The sequence below is a fragment of the Paramormyrops kingsleyae genome, chromosome 21, assembly GCF_048594095.1.
Source record: "Paramormyrops kingsleyae isolate MSU_618 chromosome 21, PKINGS_0.4, whole genome shotgun sequence".
Taxonomy (NCBI): Eukaryota; Metazoa; Chordata; class Actinopteri; order Osteoglossiformes; family Mormyridae; genus Paramormyrops; species Paramormyrops kingsleyae.
In genome coordinates, this window is record NC_132817.1 from 20,965,799 (window position 1) to 20,992,200 (window position 26,402).

Below are 26,402 nucleotides of genomic sequence, written 5' to 3' on the forward strand. Positions count from 1 at the left end.
TCTGGCAGGAGAGGACCTGAAATAAGAATGATTAGCAATCAAGGCCCAGAAATTAGCTGTGTTAGTCCGAACCCATCTGGACAAAAACGGTACAAGACAATCTTGATGTTTATGCATGTACAGCTGTTCTTTTATGTAGATTTACATGCCTTAATATATCAGATTGAAAATCTTTGGCAACATCACCCAATAATGTGTGAGCTCGGCACAAAATATAGCCTATATCATTTATAAAATTGTAAGTGTATTGGGTTGATTGGTTTTGTAAGATATTGCGGGTATTTGGATTTATTATTTAATTGTATGACATGCATCGACCATTTAGCCTGTTTATGCATTGTCACACATCAGACACTATATTTGCATTAATAAAATTGAGTTACACAGGAAAATGTAGGGATGCGACTTAGGTAACAACTCAAATGAAGTATTGCCACCTGGTGGATAATCAGGAAAAGCAAAGAAGCAAACAAGCAAGTGAATTCCTCAGTTTGCTGATATCTGGTGAACTATCAGCAATGAACTGGGGCGGATTCTAAGTTCTGTGATTTCTAATAAATCTCTAACCGTGTGAAAAGATTATGTGATCATGTGGCACAACTTTTTTCAACATTTAACTTTCTTTTTTTAAAAATCTAGAAAGTCCACTGTCGTCTTCTACACAATGCAACATCCATCCAGCCATCGTCCATATGTATATTACAGGGTTCGCAGTGGGACAATACAACATTTACTAGTGACATACATTCTGGAAAAAGATATGGACACACAATTCACAGCCAACGAGGATTTTCTATACAAATGTTTTTCATTGCAGGGTATATCACTGTCTCCTGCAATTAGCGCATTTTAGTCTCTATCCAGACTTCATCTTACCATAAGGCCAAATGACATTTAGCTGAGTACCAAAGATGTTTTTAGAACTTTATCCATGGTAGCACACAGTATGGTGCGAGCAGAATTCCTCTTGGCACTGTTCCTTCCTGCCCTACAGCTTCTTTCATCATAAATATTTTTGCACACATTACAGAAGCATAAATATGCCTTCGATATCAGATGCCAATTGTGACAATAGCATGGCGTGTTATTGGTAGAGTAAAGGCATGCATGATTCAAGCAGTGAGATTGAATCGCGCTACCAGCATCTGTCTTAATATCCTGACAATATAATGATCCAGTAGATACAGAAGCACTGTAATAACTGGTAACATAATAGTAATCAGTAACATACTCCAGATTATGTGATACATTGTGTACAGATAAACATTGCTCCTGATAAAGTCCAATATCATTGATGCTATGGACATATAGAGACATATTCTTTTAAGAAGTTGGTTGCTGTTTTCCTTCAAGCTGAAGGAGACCCTTAGTTAACACAGGTTTTTGACTACATGTATTTCAGCTAGAAGTCTGGGAACAGCTACCAGAAGAGTTTTAGTGATGCACAAGTTTCCACATCCTTCCATGTCTTAAATGTAAAACAGGGACCAGTACAGTTCAGATGTTAAAGATACTAAGCTGTAAGTCAAACAAATACACAATATGGACAAAAGTATTGGGACGTCTGGCCATTACACCTACAGGAACCTTTATGACGTCCCATTCTACATCCACAGGAATCAGTATGGAGTTGGTCCCCCCTTTGCAGCTATAACAGCTGCCATTCTTCTGGGGAGGCTTTACATGAGATTTTGGAATGTGTCTGTGGGATCCGTTGCCCATTCATCCAAAAAAGTATTTGTGAGGTCAGTCACTGATATTGGATGTAAAGATCTGCCAAACAATCTCCGTTCTAGTTCATCCTAAAGGTGTCTGATGGGATTGAGGTCAGGGTTCTGTGTGGGCCAGTCAAGTTCTTCCACACCAAACTCACCCAACCATTTCTGTATGGACCTTGCTTTGGGCACTGGGACACAGTCATGCTGGAACAGCCAAGGTCCTTCCCCAAACTGTTCCCACAGTTAGAAGTTAGAAGCATAGAACTGTCCAAAATGTCTTGGTATGCTGAAGCATTAAGAGTTCCCTTCACTGGAACTAAGGGGTCTAGCCCACCCTCTGAAAAACAACCCCACACCATTATCCCTCCTCCACCAAACTTTACAGTTGGCACAATGCAGTCAGGCGGGTAACGTTCTCCTGGCATCCGCCAAACCCAGACTCATCCGTCAGACTGCCAGACAGAAGCGTGATTCGTCACTCCACAGAACACGTTTCCACTGCTCCAGAGTCCAGTGGCGGCGTGCTTTACACCCCTTTGTGTGGAGCTTGGCATTGCAGTTGGTGATGTGAGGCTTGCATGCATCTGCTCGGCCATGGAAGCCCATTCCATGACGATCCTGGGGCACAGTTTTTGTGCTGCGGTTAATGCCAGAGGAAGTTTGGAACAGAGCATTGGTGACTTTTACACACTATGTGCCTCAGGACTCGGTTATCCTGCTGTGTTACTTTACGTGGTCTGACACTTTGTTGTTCCTAAATGTTTACACTTTACAATAATTCCACTTACAGTTGAATATCTAGCAAGTAAGAAATTTCAAGAACTGACATATTGCAAACCTGGCATCCAATGACAGTATTCAATGACAGTATTCTGACAACTTGAATTTATTGAGCTGTTTAGAACAATGTCACTAATGTTTGTAAACTTGACTGCATGCCTAGGTGCTTGATTTGGGATGGGTCTGAATGAAACACCTGAATTCAATGATTAAGAGGTGTGTTCCAAAACCTTTCTCCATATAGTGTAGATGTAGTCCCATTGCCGGGCAAACACTGCCACCTTATGGCCATTACGTATCAATGCGTTCTACAACCTCATGGAATAATCAGATTTTTGGAACAATAGTATTGCTAATTATTTTCGACAGTACCTTATTCATTTAAGTTATAATACGTAATGACTGCTTTCAACCAATATTACATGTGATGTGGTTTCAGTTTTTTCAGCGTGAGCTTCGGCTTCTTTTAGTTTGTTTTATTTTTGCATAAACGTCCGTAGTCGCCGGGTTGTCGCGTCTCTCCCAGCATTCAAAATTGGTATCACACACTCTGTGATTGGCCGGTCATAATAACTACGTCACCAGGCTGAACTTTACGGCAACCAAAAAAGTATAAATGCTTGGGAGCACCTACGATCTACCACTAGATGGCACCAATTACAAACGCAATTAAAGCAACATCGCTTCAATATCCACCCACCCATTTTTGCTGACATATAGATAGCTGATGATCGCGGATATTCTGCTCTTCATGCCATCCAGAGTATACCCCAGCCTCGCCTTTGCTGCCTAGGGTGAGATCTTGGATAGCCGCTGTAATTCTGACTACGATAAGTATTTAGAATTCGGAATTGGATGAATGGTTATTTTGATCTTGTTTTGTCTTTATTTAAAGCATGTTACATGTTGCTACGGCAACTGTTTAAATAGCTCCAAGATCACTAAAGCTGAGTTGTATATGCAACGTATGAAGCAAGGTCGAGACTCAGAGATGTGTTTCCGCGGTGTAACGGTTACGTTCGCCTCACATGGGACAGGTCCTCGGCCCGAAACGGGGCGGGAACATTTTCTCTGTATTTGAGTTTACCTACTGTATATTTTTGTGGGCTTTTTAAAGAAACCAAATATAATAACCGCTATTGAAAGTGGATTACAGTGGTTTAAAGCATGAACAGGTCATTTAGAATAAAATGACCCTAACTGCTGTTGTAATCCCTGATTTTGATATCGTTCCGTTTCTTTCTGACGTGTTATTTTTGGGGTTGACAAGGGTAAAGGAAGTTCCATGTCCAATGATAAGCTGAGTTTCTGTGAGCACAGCGATTTCCTGCACGCCTCTGTGTCCCAGGCTACCGGCATTTAAGGTCTGCACCATAGCAGAGGGTTCTGGCCCCGCCCGTTTCCTCTGGAGGGGCAAAAGGATAACGCAGCCAATTCTGGTCATTCTTAAAGCAACAGGATTTCCTGCCTTCTCCATCAAGCTAGCACTTCACTACAAAGAAAGGAACAGCTACAAGAATAGCATTCTATACAAATAAACCATCATTAAATCATCCATTCTTCCATCTTCCATAGCTTCTTATCTAGTCACCATGTAAAAAATTAACACTGCTGTCAACAATTGAAGGAATGTACTCATTTTGTAATGAATGATTTTGATTTCTTCTAATCCACGTTGATGCTGGATGCCAGAGTTTAAACTATAACAAAAAAAGTTATATGAATTTTCTAAACTGTTGTTAACGTTAAAAGGTGACAGTAAGCAAACCTAGAGAGGCAGCTATGGATGAACACACGTGTCAAACAGTGTCAGAGAATAAAGATCAACACTGAAGTTCTTATGCAAGTCTCAGTGAATACATCTGAATATTTACTTTTTTATTTAATAGAGTGAACATATCACATTACTCATACAAATTCCTCAGTGTGGAATACAATTAAATCACAAATAACGCATCACCGTTTGTCATTCTTTGCTGTGTGACTAAGAACATTTTTGAAGCAGATCTGAATGTATGGTGATGGTGATTACCGCATTTACCATCTATACCATTTACTAACAACTGCAAGCACCATTTTCCTCCCTAGATCAAATGTCCGGAGTATCGTGCATTGAAAAATACTACAAATTGCTTCCATTTGTACATGTGGCTGGTGCCCAGTGGCAGCCTTTCCAGACGCAGGGCAGTACGCTGTACAGATTGGGGCTGTAATTATCCACCCAACTCTGGAGTTGAAAAAAGAAGCCCCACCTTTTCCTGACTGTTGTTGAACTTTCCTTTGACTCAGGAGCGCGCACATTCCCCCCATGGAAGCAGGAAGGTTTAGGCATCGCCAGTGGAAGCTAAGGCAAACAGCACTTCTAGCATTAGAAAAGGCGCCAGGAAAGTTACAGTCCGGCTTTTACAACTTAACACTTATTATCAGGAGGCAGAGGCATGTTCAGGGCCCAAAAAGGTCTGGCCTGGTCTTGACCTAACCTTCAAAGCTTTGTGTGTGTGTGTGTGTGTGTGTGTGTGTCTGTGAGAGAGAGAGAGAGAGAGAGAGAGAGAGAGAGAGAGAAACTGGACCCAAGAAATCTTCAACTCTCACTAATCAAATTGGGCTAGTATTGTTTCTAACAGTTTAACTTGTGCGTGTGTGTGTGTGTGTGTTGAATTTTACATGCACTTGCAATATAAAGTGCATAAAACTCTAATTGAAGGTAATCAAGCAAATATAAAGTAACATACACTGTACATTGGACATTCATTTAGCAAGGTTGCTATGTTGTTTTTATTTGCTATATTTTACAGTAGTCATAAATCTTCATATTTTGAATAGTAATAATAATGAATCTGCCTGTTTAATATTAAACCAATTCATCACCTTTCAGGGTTGTCAACTTTGGTCAGCTGGACGGGGTGAGATTTTCAATTCGAGACAAATCTGCACTCATTTTCATGGTTGTAACAGCAGGTTTTAGGTTTATAGTGGAATAATTTGGATTTGCCGTAAGATTTATTCGGTTATCGTGAGAGTCTGAAAGCTTGAGTGTCACGCCAGATGTGTGAGAGTTGGCACCCTGGCATTTTAGTAATAGGTCTTTTAAATCTTTTGCAACGGCATATCAGAGAAGACCACTGCGGTAATACAGATTTTGTCGTGCTGCTTTAGACCTGAGACGTTTGTCTGACGGATCAGATGGCTAATATCGATCTTTAAAACGTCACACAGTTACCGACTCCTAAGGATATCCCAAATACTGTATGTCAAGGACGCGCATCATAGACTCGAGCAGACTGGTCGCGAGGCAGCCGAGCTCCCGTTTGACAGTGACTGGGCGGAGCGCGCATGCGCAGTGCGCGCGCTCCGTAACAGTGCGGCAGGAAAACCGCAGCAAAGCGAGGAAAGACCGAGATTCAACAGAAGGGGAAAGAGGGAACATTCCCAGGAAAAAAATATGAGAATAAATAACACAGGCTTCTCTCAGACGAAGAAAGTCTCCTCGGAACATGAGACCCGATTGTCGGCTTAAAATGGAAAGCAACATCTCTCAATTTCGCTCCGCAGTTATGAAAATAGTAAAAATATCCCTAACAGGCTAACGGCAATGTCAGGGAATGGATGAAAACTACCAGAAGACTGCCGCAGTTGCCCGGTTTTGATCACTGGATCGACCGCGTCGGACATCTCCTGAGACAAAAACGCCTGTAGGCTTTTAAAAATGATGCTTTACGCCGTGTTCATCTGGACATCGTCAAATATTTCGGAGCGTTAAAAACGGGAAAAAAGTCATAGTGGTGCATTAAATTCCGGAGCAGCCATGTCACCCGCTACCGTCTGATTGTAGTTAATCATCCGCTTCGGCTCCTGAAGGTGCGAATATGGGCGACGTGGGCAGCGCCAAGGAAATTAAAAAGACTTTCATCGTTCCGGCTATAAAAGCCTTTGAGCATTACGATTTCACTCGGGCTAAGATCTGCTGTAGCCTGACATGGCTTATGGCCAAAGCCTTCGGGACGGGTAGGTTCTCTTTTTTAAATGTATACATTTTTAAACAATTGTTATTTTATAGCCAATAGACTGGTGAACGTGAACTATCCGTAAAAATAGCGACTATGGCTCATATGTATTATTTTGTAATTTGAAAATATTGTATTTGGTTTAAAAATGCAAAAATACAGCGCAAGGAAACCCAGGAATTTATCTTATGCTCCTATAACAGCATTTATGACAGTTATATATTATTACTTAGGAATTGTCTGCTATTGACGGTTATGGTTTCGTGTTTGTGGAGTCTTATGTTATTCTTAGATTTGATGTCACGACCTGAGTTGGAGAATACAGTAAATTAAGGACAAGGCAACTGTTGCTGATTCCTCAAGGGTGCTTGTAAAAATGGCTTACAGCTCCTCAGAAAAATATTGAATTATATCGTCATAGTACATTAAAATATCATAAAAATAAAGCATATTCTTGGCTCCCCATGAATGTTTTAGCAAATTTATTTTAGACTCAGTTATAGATAACCTGTTAGTCCACAGTAGTATATGTAAACAGATTTTTGGAAGCTGGTGGTAGCTAGCAATACCATATTCTCTACATCTCTAGCTGGTAATTTAATCTTCGGATAAATTAGGTTAGACCCTGAACAATATGATGAGTCATTTTTGTCCAAGAGAGAATTCCACTTCATCTCCTGAAACACTTAATTCTGCCGGGAAGAGTTTGAAGCGCTGGTACTCGCACAAATAACGCAGCTGCATTTAACCGCTTAACCTATCGGACTGTGGCATGTGGTCAAACACCAATACCAGGCCCCCATGCTCTGTTATTGTCCTGGTATAACGCGTGTGCGCAGGGAATAATCGGCGCTTCCCATTGCCACTGCCTCTCGTTCCCTGTATACATTCTGTCCCGGATTTTCGACGGCTAGTGGAGAACAGCATGCATGCAAAACATTTAACGCCGTGTTTGTGTGCTATGAATTACCGCTGTCAGGAAAAAGTAATCAATCCCAGCTTGTTAGCCTAACGATTGATTCCAGACACTAAGGGCTTTTATACATCTTTCCTTAACTGGTACAAAGGGTGATGCCTGGATTTGCTTTTCGGTGTCAGTCCATTTTTACTAACGTTTTATATTTAAGGTACAATGTAAAGTTTTCTGGGGACTAATTTATGTGAAATTACTCCAGACGTCCAAATACCCTATTTTACATACATATTTTGGTGGAATAGGGCCGTTTATGTACACAGTTTAACACATGATACGTTTATTTATAGTGGATCTCAACAACGTGTTCATGCGAAATACTTTACAGCTAATCTTCCCTATGGGAACGGGGGGGGGGGCATTTATTTAGGGGAGCTTCATTGTTTGTAATGGATCTGAGGGGATAAGACCTCTGAAAAATAATATCCATCCATCCATCCCTCTTTCATTAATGGCATTTACAGTGGAGGAGTGCTCAGAGTCTGGAACCTTTCCCCGGAAGCACAGGGCGCAAAGCAGGGGACACCCTGTATGGGACTGTGGTTGAAAACTAGTCATGCAAGCAATATTAGTACATGCTAATCACAACGGAGCCACCGATAAAATACCTGCATTTGTTGCTTAACTGACGCTTTCATTCAAAATAACTTGCAGTTTTTACCCAGTTGTGGAGCCAAGTCCCATTACTGGAGCGATTTAGTATAAGTTTATATCTCTTCTAACAGTTACACCTGCCTTCTCCAACTAGCGCCAGAGTGCAGGACTAAGATTTGGGATAGTCTTCAGTGTCGTCTTGCACGCATTGTTCCTTGGAATTCGACATATCCCCACTCTCCACAAAATCTTCAAAAAATAAAAAATAAAGGCTGGCGCAACTTTAACTGAAAGTTGGGAGGGGATTTGTCACTAGTAACTGGGTCAGGAAGGTCCAGGCCGGGAGGATACAGCAGTGCCCCCCCGAGGGTCCCACGCTAATCGCGTCCGGAACAAAGTGATCCAGATGTCTGGGTTGTGCCGAGTTGTGGGGCAGAAATGGCTTAGGGATCACGTGACACAAGCCCCCCCTCCCCCGACACTGTCAGCCAGCTGATCAGCCCTTTCATCTGCTCTTGTTCTGGCCCCGGACGGACTTGCCAGGAAGTGTTTCTAGGCTGCAAAGCAATCGAAATGCTTCTTGCATGTAAAATCTCTCATTCGGAAGCTGTATACATTATGGCCCCTCTGTCCTCCAATCAGACTAAGAGCAATGCTGGGACGTTTGAGCAGCAGCTGTAACAAACAGGCCTCATTTCTTGAAATAGACAGACTGGCATTTTTTTTCCAGAACATCTGTTGCATAGCAGGAATACCAAGACGGACACTAATGGCCCGTGTTGCCTTTGTAAACTTGTATAGTTCCACTAGACGTGTCAGACATGACGTCAGATGAGGAAGTGCAGCTTGAAGACATATGCCGCTACTTTCAAAGTGAAAAAATTAGCAAGGCGGGAAAAATCTGACCTGTGAATCCGTTGGTGGCCCGTAAGTAACATGTTACTCATTATATTTTATGAGGGCTGTGTAAGTTATGGTGATCTTACTTAGTTTAGTTTATTTTTAGGTTTGGAGAAGCTAAATAAGTGTTTTGGTTGTTTGTAAGCTTTTGTAAGTGCTCATGTTCATCTTTTGATTAACTTTACCCTGTTCATGTTTTGGCTTGCATAACCCTACATCAATAGGAGTCCTTTAACGGAATTATATGCAATAAAGGTCTCTAGATTTGCTGTTGGATTCCTGTCTGGTGGTATGTGAGGTCTTCTAGTAAGATAACATAACCAAGGACACTAATGTAAATATTCCCAAGTGCTGACATAATTTCACGTTATGCTCACTCATGTTCTGTCTGCTTTTAATGTGTCTTGACTTGCTTTGCCCTTTTCTTGAGGTTAGGGCTGGATCATTTCCTCTTTGACACAAGAATCAGTGGAAACTGCTTTGTTTGACCAAGCAGCCCTTAACATCCTCCCGCAGCACGAGATTTCTCTGTCCCATCCTTCTCGACTTCAAGAAACACATTTTGTTAACACCGAGTATGACAGGGGAGAGTGTGGATGTCCCAGAGTTAGGGAGGGGGGGGGGGGTGAGACCAGGTGACTAGCTCCTTCAATCCTCTGATTGTTTCTCAGCCACCAACAGATCAGATCTCATGCCCAGGATCCACATCCTGGTCTGGTGGTATGTGAGACCTGACACCCATCTCGTTTTTCTTACCCATTTCCTGCTGTTTCTGTGTGTTCCTCTACCCCAGTTAGTTAAATCCCCCAAATATCTAGGAAATCCCCCGCTCATTCCTCCTATCCATGGACTTATTTCCCTGGCCAGACCAGAGTAAGTCTAACACATTGAACTCATGCAACCTTTAACGATTTGTACGACTGAGGTTCAGTTTTCGCAGTTCCTCCCCATTTTATATATTTTTTCTTTATTTATTTGCAGCTTTAAAAAATCTGAAGGGGTCGGCCGCATTGTGCATTTCGTGGGCGTAGCTGTTTTTAGCCGCACTTTGTTTTGGTTCATTGCACCGGTATTTATTGTGCTGTCGGGGTAAGAAAGGTCGACTCTTATTGTGACCAGGAGCAGTAAATGTCCGAGTCTCTCTTCATTTTCAGCTGCTCCTTTCAAGCCTTTGTTTTACCTGAAGGTACAGTTTAATCACCCAAGTGTACAGGGTGGGGGAACGGCAACGCGTTATTGGCCAATCCCATACCCCTTCATTATCACCACACCTGTGCTCCGCCCCTGCCTTGGATGTACTTGTTTCTCTCTGACACATGGAGAGGTGAGAAGATCCAGCTGTCAGGAAAGCACAGCTTTCAATGGACCTCTGAGGTGTCCGTTCCTCTCAGATCTCAGGTGGCTTATTTGGAGGAAGAATTAGAAGAAAGTTGGCATGAAAAACCGCAGGTGGTTGAGGTATTATTCCCTGGCAACCAGCAATATAACCAGTAGGTGGCTCAACTAGTGAATTACAAGATGCACTATTTCCACCCACCATGAATTTCAAAGCCCAGTTTCTGTCATCATTGTTGGAAAAAAGTGCACTGTAGCTTTAAGAGGTATCATTTTGTCAAGTCATGTGCCGCTGCGAGGAAGCTGCAGTCATTAAGGCTCCTGCCTCTCCAGTGCCTTTATCTGGCAGAATGACCATTTCTTTAATCTTCCTTTAATCTGGTGGGGGACGCTTTGGTTCCTACACTGAAGAATGTAGTTATGCCTCCAGCACTGGCATTGATTGTGCAAAATGGTCTTTGTACATAAAGTATATCAGGGTAATTTTACCAAATTCTCCAAATCTGATCTGAAGTCAGTTATGGTAAAAAAAAATTAATTGTTGCTGGGCTGACAACATGTAAAACCAGATAATTTTGCAGTTGATGTGATGTCAGAAGAAAACAAGTTTTGGAAAAAATGATTAGATATGATGGCTGAGCACTGAGCACTGCTCTCTTGGCTCCGGTGTGAGTGTGGTTTCCGTGGTTACTTTATCCTCCAGTCTAGATGTGCTGCGTGTGTGAGCCCACCTGTAATATGTGACTGACTGTGTGGCCTTGTCGTCATGATGGACTGATGTCCTGTCTAGAGTGCATCCTGCCCTACAGCCTACGCTTCAATCGCATGGGCCACAAACCACCATCAGAATTTCTTTTTTGTAGTGTAAACAAAAGTGTCCTGTAGCTTTGATTGTCGTCAAGGTCTGTAATAATTGGTATTCAGGTATGTTCTCTTGTATACTGAATATTCATCTCGTTGTAATTGTTTTGATAAAGGCCCTTGGCATCTTCAGTATTGTACATCTTTCTCACTGAAATTAGCAGGACCCTCTTCTTCCTGTAAAGAAAACATGTTGAGAATGCAGAGTTTGTCATTGACTTAAGCTAAAAGCATGCATTATATGCTTTTTTTTAAGGTGCTGCGGCCGATGTGAAAGTGAATCGATTTTTTTTGTGTTGTATCACTGGCAAGGTCCTGCTGTATCTTATACTTTAATACAAAATATCAGACCAACAGTCGAATGTCCTACTGGGCCTGGAATAGTGGTGGCCGACCGGTCGATTGTAATCGACAGGTCGAACACTAAGACATTTAGTCAATCGCAATACAGCATCTATTCCCCTGCTCCCCAATTTGCATAATATAGCAAGGGGGACCACCTCCCCCCCTGACCAACACCCCCACAGGTCAGCGAATTAAACCGCAGTGATCCTGTCAGAGAATTTACTTTGTAAAAGTATCTTTCACTGCAAAAAAAAAAAAGTTGGAGATCAGTGGCCTAAGTGTGTGTGTTTTCAGGTTTTTGTTTACTATACTCAAGTTACAATCACTACAGTCACTTGCTCTCTCCACAAGAAACCGCAGCCATGCGGTCGGACATGCACATCCCTTCCTGCGACCTGCTTGGATCTCCAGGACTGTTTTCCCCGTCCAAGTCATCTCACCATGTGGAGCGTCTCTTACTGAAAGAACTTTAAAATTAATCACGATGTTTCTTTGCGAGTAATCTTATTTATTGTTTAGAAAATAAGAGACCATCCTGTTTTATCTTGACATTGAAGTAGCATTCAAAAATAATTTGGTAGAAACCACTAATGTTGGAAATAAGACGATAAAAGATTGTCATTTTATGACTGCCTGTATATTTGATTTCTGTTTGTGTATCTCTGCTCTGAGGCTTTTCAGGAACGGTGTCTTTTATGGAGACATGGTACTGCCTATCGCTGATTCCTGAGCCGAACAGAGCTGATACATCAGCGTAAATCTTTCGGCTTCTCGCAGTGAGGGATTGCCCGCGGACACATTGGACCCGCAATTACTAATTGCATCCTGATTAGATTTATGGATATCCGGGGCAGGATGATACATTTCGCATCCTTGCAGGAAATTAAGACCAGTAATGGGAGCCGTAGTACACCATCGGTGTTAGCTAACAGCACAAATTGGCCGGCTTTGTGTCATCGCATGTTTTATGCAACGATAAACACGTAAATGTGTTTTATGTGCATGGGAGCAGCTATGCAGCAGGGTGGTCTGCGCGGGAGTGTGATTAACCGTGCCTGTTCTGCGTTGCCCCCCCCTCCCCCGCCCGCTCCGGCCCCTTTACAGATAGCGTCCCCACCGATCTGAGGGAGCCCTTCTACAGGGACCAGTACGAGCAGGAGCACATCAAGCCGCCCGTGGTGAGCCTGCTGCTGTCGGCGGAGCCGTACTGCCGGGCCGGCAGCCTCATCCTGAAGAGCGACGCCGCCAAGCCGCTGCTGGGCCACGACGCCGTCATCCGCGCGCTCGCCCAGAAGGGCCTCTACGTCACCGACCAGGAGCGGCTGGTCACCGAGCGCGACCTGCAAAAGAGACCCATCCAGATGGTGAGCAGGCAGAGCTGGGGCTGGACCAGTGCGATGGCCGTCCTAAGGTGTAGCTCAGGGATCTGGCAAACATTAGGGCCCTGTCCCGCCTCGGGAAAATTGGAACAGTTACTTAAATCATACCTGGGGGGGTTTCCTGCAAGCAGGTTTGTTAGCTTATGTTAACACAACTGAGAAACCCTGCTTCATGGAACCCCTCCCTGAACGTCTATGCAGGGCCCACAGATAAATGAACCCGCCCGTGGCTGGACCCCCACCCTCCTCTCGTTTAGCCTAATTTATAAAAAATTCAGTCTCTCAGAATTCAGTCTCTATGTAGTTCTTGTTTGTCTTAGCGTCCACTGTCACCCTGCAACATTAGTGCCGTATAAAGGTCACTGGTTAAGTCCCAAAAAGGGCTCTGTTGTTGAAGCCTAAAGAAGGATATTTCAGCTGAGCTTTGAGTAGTTAAAAGTGCACGTCGCTTCAGTGGGAGCTTCTGGTAACTCTTCCTCCAGGGTGTAAGTGTGTCCCTCATGTTGTATTAAAGGGGTGACTTGGCAAGTACCCTTTAAAATTAAACTAGAAGCCGGCAAGGCTCCGTGAGTTAGAAGCCGTGTGACACGTGATCATAAATTTGAAAGATGTAATTTTTATTTGTCCTGAGCACTTTTCACATTTGCCCTGAATGGAAAAGCAGTTTGACTGTGTCATTGAGATTTTCTTGGTCTGGGTGAGGTAGTGCTTGGCTGTGCCGTCATATAGCTCAGCTGAATGACTGTCTGATACATAAATGCTGTTCTGTTCTCCCTCCCACTTGCCTCTTTGTATTGTCGCAGCTCTCGTCAATTACATGAAGTGCTGCTTTAATTAACAGTGGCCGGTACAAATGGAGACGTCTGTGTCATGGAGCTTCGACTCTGAGACTTTAGGTCAAATTCTTATTATTTTTTTGCCTGATTGCTGAGGGTTGGGTGGCAGGTTTAGGTGCCCTGGTGAATGGAATCCAAGAATGTTCCAGCAGAGAGGAGCATCACACACTTTTTTTTTAAATGTAATTTTTAAAATGTAATCTATTACTGTAGAATTTAGAAATTTAGAATTTAGAAAAGAATTTAGAAATAACTTAAGTAACATAATTGGATATAGGTATGCATATGCTAAAGCATTTCAGTCATTAGTGCACTGAGTCTGTACATATTTTCATTACTCTATAAGGAAATGTAATATTGCAACTGTTGGTATGTAATATGATTTCTGTAGCCTGGAAACAGATGGCTTCCTATGCAAATATTGATGCATGGATGAATATTGAACAAACTCAGCAAAAACCGCTTGCACAAATGATTTTTCTTACGTCTGAATGTTTGTATGCACAGCAGTCTGTACTTGGTTTATGATGTAATAACCCATCTGTCCAACTTCCTTGAAAGCTTATCCAGTTCAGGAATGTGGGCAGCCTAACGCCTGTCCCACAGCGCACAGGGAAGGGTACACCCTGGACGAGATGCCAGTCTATTGCAGGCCACACACTCACACACTATTTGTGACGTATGAGACAACAATAGAATATGAACGTGACAATATTTTGCTAAAGTAACTCAGGTTAGGTACCCTGGACAAGGCTAAAATGGAAAATTCCACCCTGGCATCTTTTTGCATTTAAAAAGTGGCATTAAAATCTTATGCTGTAATTTGTATTAAATCATATGGTGGATTTATAAGTTATTCATTAAATTTAGATGTTATATTTAGAACGAGTCAAGGAACACACCCCACGGGCGATTTAGAGACACCAGATTGTCTGGCTCCATGTCTTTAGACAGCAGCAGGAAAAACTATACAGCACAGGGAGATTATGATTTTAATCCCCTATCCCGAAACAGCGCGGCAGTAGTATTACTCTGAAATTATTGTACTTAGTTTGCCATTTGTACAAGTCCAGTGCATTTGCGGCTGAATGAATTCTTTTCACATATGACATGTTAGTCTAGTGAAACATGCATGTAGAGCTGAGAGTGATGTTTGGGTGCTTGGCCAGATCCAGCGTCCCTAGAGCAGCTTTTGGGGTTTAGGGCCTAACAGATCACTCTGCTGGCTGTGGGACTCAAACCAGCAACCTTCTGATTGTGGGTCATAACCCGCAGAAGCCATTGAGCCACCAAACAGTCTTCTTTAGTTTTTTTTCTGAACTTTCTTGTTACAATGTTTTTTTTTTACTGGGACACGCTTCATCACACACACACATCTCAAGAACATAAGAAATTTACAAACGAGAGGAGGCCATTCGGCCCATCAAACTCGTTTAGGGAGAACTCCGTTATTAGCTTAGAGTTGTTAAAATCTTATCTAGCTCTGATTTAAAGGAACTCAAGGTTTTCGCTTGTACTCCATTAACCCTAACCCTAAAAGGAAGACTATTCCATACTCTAACTACACGCTGTGTAAAGAAGTGCTTTCTGAAATCCAGTTTAAAATGTTCTCCCGCTAATTTAAACCTATGGCCACAAGTTCTTGTATTTGAACGAATATTGAAGTAACTATTTGGTTGTACAGCATCCAGACCTGTTAGAGGTCTTCCTCCATAAACACAAATAGGGCTGCATGAAATCACTTTGCGTGAAATTTCCACAAGTAACATTGCAATGTTTATAAAACAATAAAAGAGGTGAAATTAGCCTAAATAAACTGTAGTCAAATAGAACTTATCGACCAATAGTTTGTGTCAAACAGGTTGGTGGCGTTGTCGTGAGTTGTGTCAACATACACAAAACAGTGCCGACAAACGCGATGCGATTATTCTGCATGTGCGTGATGTAACGCACAGACCCGGAACCATATACTGCATCGTGCTGCCCTGTGTACAGTGCTGCCCTGTGTACAGCCACAGGTACACAGGAAGCCTGATGCTTAACACAGAACTGTGGAGGTAAACAGGAGGTTTACTATCGTCATTAAAGCACGATCGAGTGACACAGTTTGATGCTTCTTAAACCTAAACTTTTCTTGAGTTTCTTGAGGGGTGGGGGCTCAGTAGGTCACACACTGAGCCCCATAACTCTGGGGTTGGCGATTTGATTCCCATCACTGGCTGTTTGCATTCCCACCCCGACTGTGCTCCTCCCAAAGTCCAAAACCATGCAGTTAGGTGGCCTGGCGTCTCTCACTGCCCTCACTGATGGATTAACATCTCGTCCCCCCGCTTCTTGGGATGGGGCCCAGCCCAGCTGTGATCCTCTTCTGTGGGTTTGGAAATATTTGCATGCATTGTAACTGTTAACCTGTGAAGGATATGAAGCTGGAGGTGTGATTCGCACAGTCACGGTCCTCACTGCTGCGTAACGCATCAGAGACTCGCTTTCCATAGCACTGAAATTCTTGAATGAAATGTACTGGCGCTGCCTCTCTCTGGGTTCTTTTTGTTGAATTTTGAGCACTAACTTAATTGCAGAAGATATGACCTTAATGTAATTTCCCATAATCCATCACATGCCCATCTATCTAACTCAGGGCTGGCCAATCTTATCCGCAAAGGGCCGCTGTGTATGCAGGTTTTCGCTGCAACTCCCTAATTAGGTCACTAATTAGAGGACTGATTGGCTGAAGAGTCCTCACACCTGGGTTTGAACAGCTGACATACAGGTTTTCCCAAAAACCTGCATACACACCGGCCCTTTGCGGATAAGATTGGCCACCCCTGATCTAACTCTGTACCATTTGCACAGGGTTTCTGAGTATATCGAAATTTAATAAAATTAAAAACGACTGCAGCATCCCACTGCTTTTCTGGATGCATGTTTGCATGCTCTTTTCATGTCCTTACAGGTATCCTCTAGTTATTTTATATCCAGCATTAAAGTAAATGGCAGGAATCTAAAACATCATTATAAAAATTTTCAAATTTATTCATAATATGCTACAATACACTATTCTGTTAAAAATGTACTTTAACTGAAATTAACAAAATATTATCACAGGAAAGCGATGCACAATTCAAGATTAAGGAGGGTTATTGTCATTCTGAGAACATGGGGGTAGCATGTCAGGGAATGAATTTAGGTATCAAAGTCTTGTGATCAGCACCATAGTTTAAAAAGTTACATAAGTGCAGCTAAATAGTAATAAAGACAGTAGTGTTAGTGGTACGAGTTTAAATATAAATATTCACATTTATTGCACATGAAAAGGGTCCATAGTGTGATCAGTTAAATAAATATGTCAATACACTTGTATTAATGATATTAAAATACAATACATATGTCAGTTACTGTACATGCCAATGGAGCAGCCCTCTTCAGTGTCTTTGCTTTTTCAGACTTGGATTACGGCAGTGACATTACAGCGTGTTAAAATAACAGTACAATAATAATTTATGTTTGTGTATAAAATGATTGATTAAAGTGTAAGAAATGTGTTACAGCTCAGTGTGTTTAAATGGCAGCATTCCACCCTCCAGGGGCACCTCTGTCCTGCCCGACGTCGCCGGATATGAGACCTTGTCCTGTGTTTCCCTGCTTGAGGTCCAGAGATGTGCGGGTTAGCTGGCGTTTCCAGTGTGTGAATGTCACAGTATCACTAATACCAAGAGCTCAGTAAACGCGCAGTGGCATCTCCAGGGTTGGAGCCGTTAAACTGCGTTACACCAAAAAGAAGCTGATTTAACAACTCTGCAGTGGAGTTTGGGCGGGAGCCCAAGGAACGGCAAGGGGGGGGGGAGGGGAGGCCTGGGGGGGGCTGTGTCATTTTAGTCACAAGAACAGATATTTAACTGAACAGCCGCACTCTGCTAGGCAGGCTTTGCACGATAGCATGCGGATTAGCACCCGCTGGAAATCAGCCAGCATTTGACCCCCCCTCAGCCAAGAAGCGTTAACTTCTCCGGGCAGCTCCAGAGCCTTTCTGAGAGTGTGGCCCGTCCACAGACTCCACACCCAGCAGACGGAGCGACGCCCACAGGCGTTCATCAGGGGGGTGGGGCCAAGGGAACGTTAGCAACTCGGTGCTAACAGTTATTTTCCACTCTGACTCAGGGCAGTTTGAAATACTGCTGGCCCCAGGAAAAAAACTCCGCTCTTGTAACCGAAAAGGAAAAATCTGGATGCCAGTAAAGGAAATCCTGGAATGGGAGATAAAGCTGCGTCTTTCCATGGGAAGTTTTGTTCCCATCCACGTGTCTGGTGTCCATGCTGTACTCATTAGATCGTTGGGCTTTTTTACAGATATTTTGCACATGGAGCTGCAGTGTGTTTATGCACATGTTTAGTGGCAAACTCGGTCACCCCCGCACTGATGTTTTATTCTTGTTTTTTTCCCCCTATTTATTAAGGACATAATGTGGCTTTGGGTGTGTGTCTTTAGTCACTGCGCCACCTACTGGTGTGAGTGGTAAAGCATTATGAAAGGGAATGCAGCTCTTTGGGAGAAGAGTGATGATGATTTTATTAAAAGCCATTTTCATGAGTGGCTGTGCTTTGGTCTTGTTTCCACGGTTACGTAGCTTGTTTGGCTGGTGGGAATAATGAGTCAGCAGTGAGTTTCAGAACTCTGTTCAGTTGCCCCCCCCCTTACTGGAGTCTTGGGCTCCCCGTGTTTCCCGACTGTTTTATTTTCACATGGAGAAGTTAATGACTTTAAGAGGTGGCCTTGTGGGGCGTGAGCTTCTCTGCTGCTTCTGCATGTGCTGACAGGCCACCCTCACGATTCATCATCTGCTCTTTTTCCTTTCTGCTTGATTTCAGATGCACAGTCCATTCTTTAATCTGTCAGTGCCCTTATCATGGACACATCTCCATCCATCTTCTCTCCACTTATCCTGGTCGGGGTTGCAGAGGGGGCTGGAGCCTGTCCAAGGCAGCATAAGGGATAATGTGTGTGCGGGAACACACACACACACACACACACTATGGGCAATATCGAGATTGCAGTCAGCCTAACTGCATCAGGAAACCCAAATGACATGGAGAATTTGCAAGCTCCGCCCACACAGAATGGAGGTGGGATCCAAACCCCCCAACCCTGGAGGTGTGAAGCAGCAGTTTCACCCAAAATGTATATCAGCGATGACTAAACCCCAGGAAAGAATATATGAGGTCTATGTCATTCCATGCAATAAAAAGGGCACCTCGTATTCAAACCTTACAGCGATACCATTTAAAGTCATGTTTATGTTAGGATTATGCCGAAGCTCTTTCCATATCTTTACTCCTATGGAAACTTTTTATGACATGGTATGTAATTAAAAATCAATTTTCTTTGTTTCCTTGGGTAACACTCAACTTTTAATTAGTTACTGGTTAATTTATCCAAGGATGGATAAATTACCATTTAGCAAAACTTTTTTTTTTTTTGAATATGAGATTCATTTTTAAAACACCTAAGTTTTAATTGTATTTTTAAAATGACCTTCAGTTTCAGCTTCTGATTTGCTCTAGAGAGTTTGGCAATAGACTGGACACTTGTTCCGATGCCTAGAAATCCGCATTCCAGGAAAATAAATTGTCTTTGATTGTAGGTGAATGGGTGGTGACGGATTCAGCATTTGTATGTATGTCTGGGGGCAGCCATGGTGGCCCTCCATCCAAAAGCCGTCCTCTTCTGTAACCTGAGTGCTATTGTTTATGGGACTCATGGTGGACTGGCATCCTGTGTTGTGCCGCATGCTGCCTGGGGATGGATGGCTGGATGGATGGATAGATGGATAATTTAGCATATTGCTCGTGGGAGAATGAATTCAGCCGTATGATTCCTTGTGTCCCACAGAGCAAGTCATTTGAGAAAGAGCCATTTGAAGGAACATTGCAAGCTTAGCTCTAGCTAGAGCCATGCCGAGGGTAGCGCTGGCTCTAACCATCGCTGAAGGGCTGGTCCGGGGGGGGGGGGTAGAGGAGCACCGCTCGGACCGCACCTCCGAGAGTGGCTGTTTCTCCCACCCACCGTTGCCATGGCTACCCTCTGTGCACATTGAGAAAGAAGCCGGTCATTCGAGCTCAGAAATGTTGACGAGAGACACACATGGAAAAAAAGTGCTGTTTCTGATTTTTCCTACTCGTGCCCAGGGGCGCTGCAGACCACAGGGTGTAAATGGGTCCCAGTCGAATGGACAGCAAATGCACATTTATAATAGCTGTGTACTGAGGTAAGCGGCCATATTCCCACAATGCCTTGCTTCAGTACGGATCTTGGCCGCTTCAGGAGGATGCAGACTGCCCGAGTGAGTGTGAATGTGTCACGGATGCAGACTGCCCGAGTGAGTGTGAATGTGTCACGGATGCAGACTGCCCGAGTGAGTGTGAATGTGTCACGGATGCAGACTGCCCGAGTGAGTGTGAATGTGTCACGCAGTGTTGGCTCATTTCTGGGGGATGTCCAGTCTGAGCAGATGGGGGGGGGTTGGGGGATTTACAATCGCAGGCCCCGACCTGTGGAATGTAACACATGGGCCTTGTGGCTGCTGCTTGTCGCTGTCCCTGCCGCGGGGGCCGGCGGGGGCCGCGGGAGCGTGCCGACCCTCGGCGGGGGAGGGGTGCGGCCCGGTGCAGGTCCCTCTAGCCCGCGTTTGTGGTGCCGCCAGCTGGGCAGCCCTGAAGGACGGCGGCCCTTTGTGTTAGTTACGCTATAGAAAGGTGGAGGCAGACAGCATGGTGCTTAAGGAGACCCACTCTGCTCTGATGCCCTTCAGCCAAGCTCCCATCAATAATGTGCTTCAATGAAAGATGCACTCTTCAGTTGTATCTGTATACCAAGAAATACGCTGCTTGTTTGTTTTTTGTCAGATTACTGCCCTGTAATGGACAAACATGACTGTACGCCTTCCTTGTGTTGGCTGTGCTGCCCCCAACTACTCTGTTCTGGAAAAGCAGTTTGATGATTGATTTGTTTTTGTTGTTGTTATTGTTTTTATTATTGTTGTTGTTTATTACCAGTAGATTGCATTCTGTTTGGACTGCTGAGTTTTCCTCCTCATCATTGGCCTGCAATAAATTTCACATTCCATTGTGGCCTTTATCCAGTGATTAGCATTCTGCTCTACAAGTGTATCATGCCACTCATAACAATATATCCAATGGAGGGTCACAGTAGCCTTGGAGCCTATCCCAGAAAGCACTGGGCACAACCGGGGATCTCTGAATGGGATGCCGGACCGTCATGTCGTACACTATGGGCAACTTGGAGACGCCAAAGAACCGAGCTGCATGTTTTTGGACGCGCAAACTCCAAATATGCAGCCCACTTTGGGCGCGTTGGGCAGCTGTGCAGACCACTTTGGGCGCGTTGGGCAGCTGTGCAGACCACATCATGCCACCTACAGGACCAGATTTTTTATGTATTTTGATGTACATTTTGTGCTGACAAACCTGACCTTCGGTTGGTTCTTACAGTTGCAACTTGAGGATTTTTATGTTATACCTGCAAAAAATCTGAATCAGATGAGATTCCCAGAATATATATGCTTCATTCTAGAACTGTTATGCTCCCTCTGTGTACAGTTTCCTATATATCGTCTTGATATATAGTTCTGTTGCACTGGTGTCTGAAAATTGCCCTGTGTTCCTGCAATGATGGTCTGTCATCCCATCTAGGGAATTGTGTGTCCTCGGATTGGCTCATGTGATGAGTACTTCTGGGAAAATTGTTGGATAGATTTATTTGACATCACAAAATATATCTTCTGGGTAGCTAGGTAAAAGATTTATTGCAGATGGCAGGAAAGACAGTGATTCAGCAACCGATGAGGACGCAAGAACTCCTTGTGCGAGCACTAGACACCAAGCCTGCGTGAAGCACCTATCTCGAGCTGCAGGAGTCCCATTTTTATTAAAATATAATTTTTTTGCAGGTTTATCAAGTGTAGCCAGTACTGTGGCTGCCGGCCCCTGGAGGATGGGCTCCCCCTTTGAGTCTGGTTAGGGTTAGGGTTCCCTCTGCTGCCCCCTGGAGGATGGGCTCCCCCTTTGAGTCTGGTCCCTCCTAAGGTTTCGTCACTGTCGCCTATGGCTTACTCACTGGGGGCTTTGGGTGGGGATGCTGTAAAGCGCTTTGAGACGATGTAATGTTGTGATAATGCGCTATACAAAAATACATTTGTTGTTGTAAGTAGTTCTGTTGCCCTGTATCTCTGGGGTTGTGGGTTTGAATCCCGCTTCTGGTCTGTGTGTAGAGTTTGCATGCCCCCTGTGTGGTGCAGATTTCCTAACCCTAACCCTAACACATGCAGTGAGGGCAACTGGCATCATGCAGTGACATTGACCCCATGAATGATCAAGTGCTTGACTTTAAAAAAAAAAAAAAAGCTGTAAGATATATTGGCTCAAATTCCGGTTAGTAGTTTGCTTACGGGTAATTAGGGCTTGATAAATCCAGGTCCTTTCTCTGTGTGTTAGGGTGAGCAGATAATCCATGTCAGAGAGGACACTTTGAGCTACTTCAGGTTTTACAAACTACTTTAAAACTGAAACGCCTCCATACTTGGATTTTTGGATTATTTTGTACTTTTAATGGTTTGTTTTCTTGATTGAAAGACTCATCCAGCTGTTTCACATTACCATGCATGAGTAAAGGATACTGACCAATCAGCACACAGCAAGAGCCCAGTGAAATCCAAGTCCGACTGAAGTGTACAAATCCTGTCCTAGCTGAATGTCTGCTCCCTAACGTGGATCAGGTGGTACGCCCACTTTATGTAGTTCTTTATTTCCTTTGATATATGGAGATAAAACAGGCATCAAATACAGAATGCCTTTATAGGAATCAAAGTTTTCTTTTATCACTGCAAACAAGGAGGAGGAGTGAAACTCGAATCCATTTGGAGATACTGAGAGGAAATAGTGGAGATAGTTTGAATTTCTAATGTCAGGGGATGCTTGAAGTTTGCTGTTTGGCAGTGCTGGCCTCTCGTAAATGTTTACCTACTGAAAACCGTTGGGAATCAGAACATATATCAGGCAGACTGCATCTCTTATTAATGTGGGGGCGATTATACCCAAGGACACTTCATTCTCACTTTCAATCCCCATTCACCCTGATTTTTTTTAATATATTATTTCAGTTTTTTTCCCCAGATTTTATAATAATAACATAAAGAGAGATTATAGGCTGGGTTTCGGTGACACCCACAGTTTGGTGCCTGCAGAGAGTCACCTCTTATTCATAAAAATCCTGCTTAGTTCATCACACACCAGGTGATTCCAGTGACTGTTTCCAGGGCAACAAACGCTCACCTGATGGTAGCTGCACTGTAGGAGAGGGGAGGGGCAATTTTAATGGCGGTCGGCCTTTCCCTTTCAGAGCTCCCACCTGGCTATGATCGACACCTTGATGATGGCCTACACCGTGGAGATGGTCAGTGTGGAGAAGCTGCTGTCCTGTGTACAGAAGTATTCCCCCTGCTACCCCGACGGCGACGTGCCCTACGACACGGAGGAGGCTGTGGCGACCTGGATCAATAAGGTGAGCTTTAGGAACCGTCGTCACCAAGGGCACCATGGAACTCCATGGCGACCTGGATCAATAAGGTGAGCTTTAGGAACCGTCGTCACCAAGGGCACCATGGAACTCCATGGCGACCTGGATCAATAAGGTGAGCTTTAGGAACTGTCGTCGCCAAGGGCATCATGGAACTCCATGGCGACCTGCAAACCCGGAGCCGAAATAATTTATATTGGATAAAAACTTTATTATTGCCAAAGCATTTCCCGTAAGTCTGGTTTATTTTTAGTTTTCTTTTAATATATATATATATATATAATACTGCATGCTCTGTGGTACAGTATTTGCTGTCAAAGTTATTATTCATGGTCTTGGTTTATCAGTAGTAGTTTAGATTTTAAAACTCACACTTTACACAGATATTGCATTGACCTAAGCAGTTAATAATAAAAGTACTACACATAAAGCGGGTAGATTAACGTCTGAAGGCCAATAGTCTCATTTGATTGGCCAGTTCAGCATATATGTAAATGATAAAGGAGCATTGTGAGCTCATACGATTGGCATTGATATCCTGCTAAAAGCTAAGCTTATAAAGAGCAAAGCGCAACACATATCCAGGTGTTTATCCAAACGGAGGGTTTCATTTAATGTCCCCTGATGCCGGAGTGAATCAGCACATCACTACATCATTATCTCTAACCGTGGGTTTAGGTACGATTCCAACTCGCCCCCAGTAATGCCATAAAATCATAAATCTGTCACAGGAAATAGGCTGTTCTCCTGCATAGTCATCCTGGTTTGCTGTTTGTGTTAGATCGCCCTAGAGCATTTGTCCCATTTCCCAAACTCCTTGTCCCCCATAATTTTTTTTAATGCACGCATTCCTGTAACGCTAGTCTGTCGCGGGGGGGAGTTCCATTTAAGCTGAATGCCATGGTCATGTGACACGCCATGTTTACCGGCCGCGACTCTGTGAGCTGGGCTCCGTGCCGTGGAAGCGTCCGTTTGTTTACATTCCTGTGCGGAGAGGCTGAAGTAGCCTCTGCTTGGGGGGGGGGGGGGGTGCAGTATGCCGCAGGCTACTTCCATACTGCATGACTGCCTACAGCAGCCCCCTAAGCCCCTCTGCCACCCTCGTCTCCTTGCCAGGCATGTTGGATTTCTCACAATGCATCTTTCATTTAAAGGATAAAGTCTTGCAAAAAAATAATAGTTTGCCTTTTAAAGGGATTTGCAACTTTATCCTGTGTAGAGAGACGGGCTGCTTTGCTCTTTCTTAGTGTGGGGAGATTTGAAATGAACAGTCTGGCACTGTATTGTGCTGAACAGAGATGGCAGTTTGTGTTTCTGAACAATTAGAATAAACCTTTTTTGCTGCTTTTACTGTGTAGGGCAGGTTTAGTTCATTTGCGTGTGAGGTCTGCGGGAAGCAGGACATTTATTGACACAATTTGTCTTTATTTACAATTCCTACCTGGAAACTAATTGCCCCTGCTGTTCGATTGGCTCTAATGACTCTTTGTAATGAATGCTTGTTTTTTTCCCTCTCTCTCCTTTATTAACCAGGTCAATGAGAACTTGAGAGACATCATCACTCAGGAGCAGAAGCTGAGAGAGCTGTCCTGTGCCGACAAAGACCAGGCTGAGGACTCGCCGGTGAGCACGGCCGGCCTGCGAATGGCAGGATGACCCTCAGGATCATGACCACTCGTACCGCTTCCTGTTTTATATTTTCCTTTGGTTTTTAAATTACATGAGTGATTAAGCCTGGATTTTCTGTGTTTGAGACTCAAGGTTGTGTTGGTCATAGATTTAATGCTGTGTTGAAGGAAAAGGATCTTTGCTCTGTTGGCGTCCTGTTTGTTTTGTACTATGGAATGGAAACCTGTGACAAGCAGTTCTTACAATACAGTAAAAATAGGAGAAAATGTAGAAGATATCAATGTCAGTGTGACTGGTTTGCATAAGCGGTGATGAGACTATGTTGCTGTAAACGTTGCAAAAAGATGTGTCACCACAAAAACATGGTGGTCAGTCCTGCTCGATCCTGCGGATGTGAATGACGTTTTTTTTCTCAGTTAACAATCAGCTTTGGCTGCTTCAGTGGTGACCTCCTTCGGGCAGCAGTGCCGTGCAAACTCACTTTATGGGGAATGTGAGCGGTTTGCCTGCCGTGGACCCACATGGCACAAGAAATAAAGCTAATGCTATAAGAACATAAGAACATAAGAACTATACAAACGAGAGGAGGCCATTCGGCCCATCGAGCTCGCTTGGGGAGAACTTAACTAATAGCTCAGAGTTGTTAAAATCTTATCTAGCTCTGATTTAAAGGAACCCAAGGATTCAGCTTGCACTACGTTATCAGGAAGACTATTCCATACTCTGACTACACGCTGTGTAAAGAAGTGCTTCCTTAAATCCAGTTTGAAATGTTCTCCCGCTAATTTCCACCTATGGCCACGAGTTCTTGTATTGGAACTAATGCTGAAGTAACTATTCGGTTGAACAGCATCCAAACCTGTTAGAATCTTATAGACCTGGATCATGTCCCCCCTCAGTCTCCTTTGCTTGAGGCTGAACAGATTTAGCTCAAATAACCTTTCCTCGTATGACATTCCTCTAAGACCAGGAATCATTCTTGTGGCCCTACGCTGCACCTTTTCTAAGGCCGCTATGTCCTTTTTAAGATATGGTGACCAAACCTGTACACAATATTCTAGGTGAGGTCTCACCAAGGAATTGTATAATCTTAGCATTACCTCCCTTGACTTAAACTCCACACACCTGGAGATGTACCCCAACATCCTATTGGCCTTTTTTATTGCTTCCCCACACTGGCGAGAATGAGACATGGAAGCATCAACATACACACCAAGGTCTTTCTCATAATCAGCTACCTTTATTTCAGTAGGTCCCATAAAATACCTGTACTTTATATTTCTGCTCCCTACATGGAGTACCTTACATTTGTCTATGTTAAATTTCATCTGCCAGGTGTCAGCCCAGTCACTAATTAAATTAAGATCCCGCTGTAGCTGCTGAGCCGCTAGGTCAGTATCTGCTACACCACCCACCTTGGTGTCATCTGCAAATTTCACCAGTTTACTGTATATATTGG

At 43.6% G+C, this 26,402-nt stretch overlaps 1 protein-coding gene across 3 annotated transcripts in view; it reads left to right on the forward strand.

Annotated features, from left to right (window-relative positions):
* The first annotated feature begins 5,833 nt into the window (after positions 1-5,833).
* Positions 5,834-26,402, forward strand: part of LOC111841033 (calmodulin-regulated spectrin-associated protein 2-like) — a 43,026-nt gene continuing 22,457 nt past the window's right edge. For 2 of the 3 annotated variants that reach the window (XM_072704030.1, XM_072704031.1), the window contains exons 1-4: positions 5,834-6,503; positions 12,615-12,874; positions 23,138-23,299; positions 24,848-24,937. In XM_072704030.1, the coding sequence (XP_072560131.1) occupies positions 6,365-6,503; positions 12,615-12,874; positions 23,138-23,299; positions 24,848-24,937 (651 nt within the window). In that variant the 5' untranslated portion in view covers positions 5,834-6,364. The remainder of the gene's footprint in view (positions 6,504-12,614; positions 12,875-23,137; positions 23,300-24,847; positions 24,938-26,402) is intronic. The other variant, XM_072704032.1, reaches the window with a different exon arrangement.